Source organism: Sinocyclocheilus anshuiensis, unplaced genomic scaffold (genome assembly GCF_001515605.1).
Source record: "Sinocyclocheilus anshuiensis isolate Anshui unplaced genomic scaffold, SAMN03320099.WGS_v1.1 scaffold1439, whole genome shotgun sequence".
In the NCBI taxonomy this organism is placed as follows: domain Eukaryota; kingdom Metazoa; phylum Chordata; class Actinopteri; order Cypriniformes; family Cyprinidae; genus Sinocyclocheilus; species Sinocyclocheilus anshuiensis.
Genome location: NW_015536537.1, coordinates 27,001 through 36,530, shown reverse-complemented (window position 1 = coordinate 36,530; position 9,530 = coordinate 27,001). Strand labels below are relative to the sequence as shown.

General features: G+C 35.8%; 1 protein-coding gene across 1 annotated transcript in view; it reads left to right on the top strand.

The window, feature by feature from the left end:
* Positions 1-3,138: 3,138 nt before the first annotated feature.
* The window catches only part of LOC107695951 (interleukin-6 receptor subunit beta-like), a 12,053-nt gene continuing 5,661 nt past the window's right edge, over positions 3,139-9,530 (top strand). Inside the window, exons 1-8 of the mRNA XM_016496076.1 lie at positions 3,139-3,596; positions 4,075-4,356; positions 5,646-5,781; positions 5,874-6,025; positions 6,750-6,892; positions 7,954-8,098; positions 8,535-8,611; positions 8,738-8,975. Of these exons, the coding sequence (XP_016351562.1) occupies positions 3,533-3,596; positions 4,075-4,356; positions 5,646-5,781; positions 5,874-6,025; positions 6,750-6,892; positions 7,954-8,098; positions 8,535-8,611; positions 8,738-8,975 (1,237 nt within the window). The 5' untranslated portion in view covers positions 3,139-3,532. The remainder of the gene's footprint in view (positions 3,597-4,074; positions 4,357-5,645; positions 5,782-5,873; positions 6,026-6,749; positions 6,893-7,953; positions 8,099-8,534; positions 8,612-8,737; positions 8,976-9,530) is intronic.

Sequence of the window (9,530 nt, the reverse complement as noted above, 5' to 3'; positions counted from 1 at the left end):
ATTATTATTATTATTATTATTATTATTACTACTATTTACACATATGAATGGATATGTACAACAAATTATATATAATTATTAATTATATATAATTTGTTAACGAAATTACTGACGGAAATGTTCGTTGACAGACATGGACGTGCAAGTCCTGCAGGTGCAGCACAGCTTATTTATAAATAGCCTATTTACAGACAAACAATAGCCCAGAATGAGCGCAACGGTTAAAGTTTCACATTAAGCATTGCCATCTCCCTCATAGAAAACCGTTAGTTTAAATAAAACACTTAATGTGGCTTAGCTAGATGGACGAAGACAATCATATAAATAGCCCAAATTTCAGTATGTTTATTAAAAATATGTACTTAACAAGCAGATGAGCCTAGAATATAAAGGCAAGGCAACGCATTGCAAGCATTTTCTTACTATAGAAAACCATTATAAAGAAAACTCTTAATGCGGCTTATAATGGACGAACACCAAATCCTGTATACAGATAATAAAAAATATATGTAGCCTACAGGCAAGCAGAATAGTACAGAATAAGAACGCAACGCGGTGAATTAAGCGTCCTCCCATAACCGTTATAAAGAAAACATTTAAAGGGGTCCTATTATGCTTTTTCACTTTTTCAACTTTAGTTAGTCTGTAATGTTGCTGTTTGAGCATAAAAAAAGATCTGCAAAGTTACAAAGCTCAAAGTCCACTTCAAAAGGAGATATTTTATTTAACAGAAATCACTTTTCAAAAACTACAACGAACGACTCTTTTGGACTACAACGCATATTTTCCGGGATTTGTGATGACCGACAAATGGGACGAGACCTGGTTGAGCTGCACTAGAGAAGGCAACGAGTAGGGTGGCCATATGCACCGTTCATACGGGACACGTCCTGGCCAGGATTTTAATATTGCATAAAACATCCAAAGCAGTTTGACCAATAACATGCAGCCAAAACCTGGATATTTTAGGCAATATTAAAATCCTGGCCGGCCCAGCTAACCAATCACAGCACATTTTGTATTTCAGAAGGCGGACCTTCATTTGATACAGGAACTAATCCTGTATCAGCCGTTCATGCCAATGAAGGCTAATGAGGGAAGACACGCACTCACACAAAAACAAATTCAGTAGGCCTATACAGTTTATTAAAGGGGTCATATGATACTCGTCTTTGGAAGTATGGTGATATATAATATATTAGGCAATTTAGTGTCAACGTCTTTCAAAAGGGGATGATAAGAATTTGTTTACAATAGCCAGTTTCCAGTCCACTTGCTGAATGCGGGAATTATGACTAATCATAAATTTGCCAATCTGCACAGTAAAAGAAAAAGTAAAGTCTAGAGAAAGTCCTTCCTTAAAGAGTCATTTCTGCATCTGACTCTGAAAAGTTAGTTCAGTTAAGTTAATTTACAAGTTACAATATGAAGCACATTTTTTATGTTGCCAGATAAACAATTTTGTACAGTGTGAGTTCGGGTGGCCTGGCCCCACAGAAACTAGTAGCATGTCCAAATACCCACACTTGCCCGCTTGTCTACGTACTTACATGACGAATTTCCTGTATTTGGCCCAAGTGTTCACATGAGCGTGAATACCACAAGTGTGCACAGAACTTTTCATTTCCCGATGCAACACACTTATAATGTTGTAAAAATGCAAGTGTTTACAGAGCTTTATTTTAATTTTCAATGCTTTGCATTTTAAAATAACCCTCTGTTCAGTAGTCTCTATAACAGATGATGACACAATTTAGTAATTGACATTGTGGTGCTTCTCTAAGCACTTAATTCCTGTTGCGTGCACACGCTCTCAAGGGGCCAAGACCTCAAATGTGGGTATTTGACAAGCTCTAGATAATCAGTTTCCCCTAAAGGCAATGTTGCCAACTAATTTTCAGGGGAAGGTGCTAAAGGCAGATCGATTTGTTGCTAAAAGTTGCTAAAAGACGTTGTGACGTCATTGCGTGATTACGTCATTGCATAACCATGACACAAAACAGCGTTTTTACATAGAATACGCAACGAGATTACTCAAATCTCAGCTAAAAATATTTTTTTAAATGTCATTTGTTCATAAAAATATTATAAACATAAAATATCTTAATTTGTAAAAGTAACATAGGTAACATCTTTATGATGTTTATTATGATTTTTTACAACATTGAATTATTGAACAGTTACACATTTGATGTGTTTTCTTATTAACTAGTAAAACTGCACATTCTGAACAAGTATAGTTTTAAGCAGTGTACTGGTAGTTAGGTAGTGTGCTGCACAAAAGTCTGTAAAAATAGGACACAATAAAAGGTGTTTTAAATTCCATATTGCATTTTGTGTTTTAAGGTTACAGGGTTACAACTTAATGGATAACATCCTGGCAGAAAATGACTAGTACAGTTTTTTCACATATTTGTCTTACCGTGTACCTAACCGAACAACAATTATATATACAAGCTAATAACATGCTGTATCATAAATGGGCATTTATTATTGACCAATTGGAACTAGCAACTTCATGCTCATTTGATGTTTGTACTGTTAGCCATCTTTCTCCAGCTCTCTCCAGGTTGATGTGCTGCTTGGCTGGCTAGCTGTTCAATGGTTTCCTCTTTTTGTGTACTTTAGATGAAAATATGTGCCTTTTTATAATTTGAGTCACTTTACAAAAGTTGCCAAAAACTTTTTAAAAATAGCTGAATTTGTTACTAGATGCTTTTTGAATTATTGACCAATTGGAACTAGCAACTTCATGCTCATTTGATGTTTGTACTGTTAGCCATCTTTCTCCAGCTCTCTCCAGGTTGATGTGCTGCTTGGCTGGCTAGCTGTTCAATGGTTTCCTCTTTTTGTGTAATTTAGATGAAAATATGTGCCTTTTTTATCATTTGAGTCACTTTGAAAAAGTTGCCAAAAACTTTTTAAATATAGCTAAATTTGTTGCTAGGTGCTTTTTGAAAAAAAAAAAAAAGTTGCTAGGGTAGTCTGAAAAGTTGCTAAATCTAGCAACAAAATTGCTAAATTGGCAACACTGCCTAAAGGTCATTGCACTGAAGGAACGTGCTGAAAATAATTATCTTTGATCTGATTGGTCAACTCAACTGGCTATGCGTAAGCGGCGTCTGGGCGGAGTCTTTCGATGCGCGTTCTGTAGTTTGTGGAGTGAGCAGCTGTGTGTTTACACGTGAAGCGAGTTGAAGTTTGTCATTTGAAGAGGTTTGAGCAGCACGCTGACTGCAACTTAATAGACGAAAATTAAACTTATACCTATATACCTATAAGAAACAAAAAGGAACAAGATCACCGCAAATGGAAAATGCTGGTTCCAGGATGTAGAGAATGATGTTACTAGTTTAAATTGATTCGTGAAAATAAGATTGACGACTGAGAAAAACGCTGAAGAACCGTAATGGGTCAACGATGTGACTCTGGAGCGAAACAAACAAATGTCTGATCGTGGATTTTCCGTGACTGTGTAATTCGGCACGTTGCGTCACACTGGACTTTTTTGCTTGCTCGAATGCCGTGAGCGATGGCATGGCAGAATGTAATAGTGCACTTTGTTATAGTACTTTACATGTGGATATGCTCTCAAGGTGAGCAAAAGTATTTAGTTTTCAATATTTAATTCGATCATATACATGTAAGTAACAATATATTGTTATTTGTGCAAGAAAGTGCTTTGTTTCATAATTTAAAACCTTAAAACTTATTTTTCTAAAACTATATATTGTTTTCAATTATATATAGTTTTAATTTGAACTATATATAGTTTTAAATTATGAACGAATGTATTTTATTTCATAAATCGCAATACTTGCATCGGAAAAGTTCTAGTAGCATTTGTTGGCAGATGCCACAACCACATTTATTCATTATGAGCCCCAAATTTCTTTTGGTCACTTTATTTTAAGACAGATTAGTGCTTTTCATCAGCAGTAAACAATACAGCAAATATTCTCATAATAGACCATTGAATTCATGTTAAACGTTCTCTGCATGTTTTTATGCATCCGAGTTCATCATAGCTCTGTTGCCTCAACTTGTACTTCTTGTCTTTTTTTATTTGTTCAGCTTCTTGTGAAGTGGGTTTAAACTGCTGGTGGAATCAAGCTCTTCCTGTGGGCCGCAATGTGTCTGTTGTGTGCCACATGAGTACACTGGCAAGAGCAAACAGTTGTGGTCTCTGCCAGCTTAACGTTATCGCACAGGGCCACAGACATCAATTTCCCAGCACATGTGCCAGTACCAAAGAAACCTTCAAATTTTCTATAGCAACAGAAGACAGGGAGCAAATTCACTGCATGTGCAATGGAAGTACAGCAGATACATGCAACATTACAGTAAGAGGAGGCTGTGAGTATGACAGAATTGACCATTTATCTGCCTCATTGCATGTTTTGTTCACAAGATGGTCCCAGAAGGGAATTGTTTACAAGAAAAACTGTATAATCACATTCACATACTGCATTTGGGTGTTCATAAACAGAAGTCTTCCGTCTAGATCTGACACATTGTTTCTAAGCCCTCTGGGATTCCTTGCCCTATATGAGTCCATTGTAAGTGCACAATACTGGGTAGTAACTGATTACATGTAATCTGGATTACTAAAGTGGATTCCAAAAATTAAATGCTTGTAATTAGATTGTCTTACATTTTTAAATACTCAAAATCAGACTACAGTTGATTAGTTTTATAAATTTCTTTATTACTTAATATTCACAAAGTAGCAAGCAGTAAATTATTCATAAAACATTTGTATTTTTATATTAATATGGTACAAAATCATCCTGTAATGTGATAAACAAGGGAAAAAGTACTCAAAAAGTTGTCAGATTATATTACCTAAAATGTGTAATGTAACAGATTATGTTACTAACTACAATTTTTATAATGTAATTGTAATCTGTATTCAGAAATGGACTTTTTGTCAGGTTAGACACCATATTGAATTTAACACGGATGAAAACGAGGCTGTGAAGGATAGACTTGCAGTCTTTGCAATGGCACGCACTGTGGAAAGGTCCTAGATCATGCAATTTTCACAACTCACAACTTTCGAAACTCTTTTGACGTTTTTGACTACCAAAAGCTTCTATCCGAAAGACGTTTCGTCAGCTAAACAATTATGTTGTTAAACAACAATATATTCCACCGAATGCACTGTACTTCTATCCCTCACAGCCTCATTTTCATTCCTGTCAAAGATTAAACATGGTGCTACCCTGACTAAGGTCTATTTGTAAGTAATCCACCCAGCACTGTAAGTGCATTACTGAAAGTTGTGTTGCTGTAGCTCAAACAGTAGAGCATGGGTTGATTCCCAGGAAATGCATTAATTGGCAAATGCATACTTTAATGCAATGTAAATATGTAGCTGTTCATTATCTTATTTTGTAATAGAGCTTAATTTGTTTTGAACCTGGAACAGTCTTTGAGAAATGCTTATGTGTTGAGATGTTGTCTAAAATTAGACAAGGATGGGAAGTGTGCGACACCCTGGTGGCTTTCTTTTGCAGATTTCCCCACATGACTTCCTGTTTTCTCAGTCTAAAAAGTAGTGGTGCTCTTGCAGCACACTGTGTTGGTTTTTTCTTTTGGTTGGCTTCCCTCAACAAAGTTTGACATTCTTCCATCTTTTACAGATCCACCATCTCCCCCGTCCCGCCCTGATTGTGCTATTGAAGACTTGGAAGTAGAAGACATTTACTGCTCTTGGACCAAATCCAATGAGCCAATTATTCCAACTGTTTACATCCTTCACTGGAAAGATTATGATGGGTGTGTGTTTTCTTAATAGCACCACCATTGCATTATATATGGACTTTGTGTTTGAGCATCTGACCATGTTTTTTGTGTGTATTTATATACAGGAATGTTAAATCCAGGGAAAGCAGTAGTGAGAGTGCAGTCATATACCGGGCTGAGTATATGAAAAGCACTTACACTACAGCATGGGTCACTGCCAAAAATGTGCTGGGTTCTGCACAGTCTGAAAATTCTGTCTTCGACACGGGCCATATCAGTAAGTCATGTTTACTCTATTGTAAACCATCACTTGCTTTCTTTAAACCATGTACAATTTTATTACAATTTATTGGCTCCATTTGAAGCACTGTAAAGCAGCCAGTGTACACACAATTCTAATGATTATTATTAATAAATGTAAAAAAGGAGTGCGTCACCTCCAGAGTCTCTCTGATATTCTTCTCCCTAGATATATACAAGAGTTCAAAGGTTTAGTGTCAGTAAGTTTTTTTAAATTTTTTTAAAGAAATTACTATTGTTATTCAGCAAGGATCCATTAAATTGATCATATTTCAAATAAATACTGTTCTTTTGAATGTTCTTGTCAAAAGAATCTTTAAAAAAATATTGTTTCCACAAAATATTATGCAGGACATCTGTAAAAATAATAAATGTTTCTTGATCAGCAAATCAGTATATAAAACTGATTTCTGAAGGATCAAGTAATGATGCTAAAAAATGTCAGCTTTGTCATCACAGGAATAAATTACATTTTAAATAATAAGAAAATAGAAAACGGTTATTTTCAATTGTGGTTATTTCACAAATCACAGTATTACTGTTTATACTGCATTTTCGTCAAATAAATGCAGGCTTGGTGAGCACAAAAGAAAATATTTCTTTCAAAAAATATTTTAAAAATTCCAAAACAAGAAAGTGTTTTATCAGGCAAAAACTGTAAGTTAACTTTGTGCTAGCTTTTAATCTTTTTTTTTTCTTAGTACGGCCAGACCCCCCATACAATATTAACCTCAACTCTGCGCCGCTGGAGTTCAGCTGGGACATGGACTGTGATAGAATGGGCCCCTTAGACAAGAGCTGTCAAGTGCAGTTCCATGAGAACAATCACATGGACTGGATTGAGGTGAGAGGAGAGAGAGAAACCAGATTGATTTCACTCTATTCTGATTTGGAAGAATATTTCAACATTCTCCTTTAATCTTTGATGTCACTGGCTTCAGGGGTGCAGCTCTGGCAAATTTGAATTCATGTGTTCAAAAGTGCTTTTGTAAATTGAGTTTCCGTAATGAAGAAAATCCATCTGCATAATGTAAAGTAAAGTTTAATGAAAATGTAATCGTATCCATTAAAAAAGTATGCTGATTAAAAGATAGATTTTTGGGATTCAAGAATCAATATGGGATTGTTCAAATATAAATCTCAATCAGATGCAGATTATAAACTAGTTGTAGGAGAAGCACAACAGCTTTTTGTATTTACTAGTTACATTTTTCACTTTGTTTGCTTCTTTAATGTTAATGTATTCTTGTCAAGACCATAAGAATACAATCAAAGATAATTCTTTCATTTTATAGTGTCAGAGATTTGTAAAAACCGATTGTTTTTCTGTTGAATTCTCATTGTGCAGGTGGATGATTGCCAGGTCATGTTTATGAGAACAATCACATGGACTGGATTGAGGTGAGAGGAGAGAGAGAAACCAGATTGATTTCACTCTATTCTGATTTGGAAGAATATTTCAACATTCTCCTTTAATCTTTGATGTCACTGGCTTCAGGGGTGCAGCTCTGGCAAATTTGAATTCATGTGTTCAAAAGTGCTTTTGTAAATTGAGTTTCCGTAATGAAGAAAATCCATCTGCATAATGTAAAGTAAAGTTTAATGAAAATGTAATCGTATCCATTAAAAAAGTATGCTGATTAAAAGATAGATTTTTGGGATTCAAGAATCAATATGGGATTGTTCAAATATAAATCTCAATCAGATGCAGATTATAAACTAGTTGTAGGAGAAGCACAACAGCTTTTTGTATTTACTAGTTACATTTTTCACTTTGTTTGCTTCTTTAATGTTAATGTATTCTTGTCAAGACCATAAGAATACAATCAAAGATAATTCTTTCATTTTATAGTGTCAGAGATTTGTAAAAACCGATTGTTTTTCTGTTGAATTCTCATTGTGCAGGTGGATGATTTCCAGGTCATGTTTGTGTTGGAGGATCCCCAGCCATTCACACAGTACAGTTTTCGTGTTCGATGCCACTGTGGACATGAAGAGAAAGTCATGAGTTACTGGAGTTCAGTGTATTCAGTCAGAACGCCTCCTGCAGGTCAGAGAAAGACTCATCATTGCATTAATTGAAGACATTGATGCACTCATTTATTGCTCATTTATTGTTTTATTGAAGATGTTCACACAGCAGTAGAATATGGATGTCTCTCCTGTTTTAGAGTCCTAAATACAAAAGCAGTTTGGATTAAAACAAGAGCCACCACCATGTTCTGTATCCAGAATGACTCCCTGTAATGTTTTGGATCGTTTGGCTCTCCAAGGCTACATTTATTAGATCAAAAATACAGTAACAACAATGAAATGTTATTACAGTTTATAATAACTGTTTATATTTAAAATTTAATTTATTCAGTACATTTATTCAGCACCTTTCAGGCGTTTAGCATTTCTTTCATTCCTTTTCTTCTTAATACTGTGGCATATAACAAAATCAGTGATGATGACTCTGTGTCTGTAATATTCTCTCTTTTCAGCACCAGTTGGACAGCTGGATGTTTGGAGTGACTGTGCCCCTAATTCTGACAAGTCTTCCTGTAAAGTCTATTGGAAGGTAGACCATACTCCCATAATGCTTCAATCTATTTGGTTCTTGTTTAATGGGTCAGTCACAATTCAGTAGATCATGCATGAGCAGTCAACATTTGTCTGTCTCTCGCTGTCATTTGCTTTCTCTCAGGAAATGCCCCTGTCTCAGGCTAGAGGGGAAATTATCAGCTATGTTGTAATGCTGAAGCTTGAAAATGGCACGCAGGTCACCAGGCAACGGAGAGACACTGAAAGTCTGTATCCTGCTGAACAGAGCTGCCTGCAGCTCAGATGTTTCCCACTCAAGCCGGGTGTTATGGGAGTTTTTGTGTCAGCCAACACCTCAGTGGGCACATCGGACCCCACATTCATGCCATTTGCTGTGAGGGGTATGTCAAAGCGAAATTCTGATTGAAAGTTACAAAGTTCAATTAAATATTGTAGGAAATATTAGTCATTTGCATTTGTCTCTAATTGTGTTGAAGGTATGCTTAAAAATGTAAACATTTTTCTACTTATTACATTTTTATAATATAATGCTATATTCAAGACTGTTCAGAAGTTTGGGGTCAGATTTGAAAGAAAATTATACTTTTATTCAGCATGGATGCATTAAATCAGGGGTTTTCAACCTGTGGGGGATGCCAGCACCTGTCAAGGGGGGCGCTAGCATCAGTTAATTCAGATACGTTCCCTGGAGAATTTATGAATATGAGTTAACAAATCTTTATCCATCCACTAGGGGGCAATCTGACTCCCACTGCTTGTCGACAGTTAGAGCAGAGTTGGCTCGAGTATCAGTCACGCTCAATGTTGCCAAGTCCGCGGTTTTCCCGCGGAATTGGGCTACTTTAAAGGGGTCATATGATGCTATTTTAAAGATCATTATTTTGTGTATTTGGTGTAACAGAATATGTTGACATGCTTTAATGTTCAAAAACACA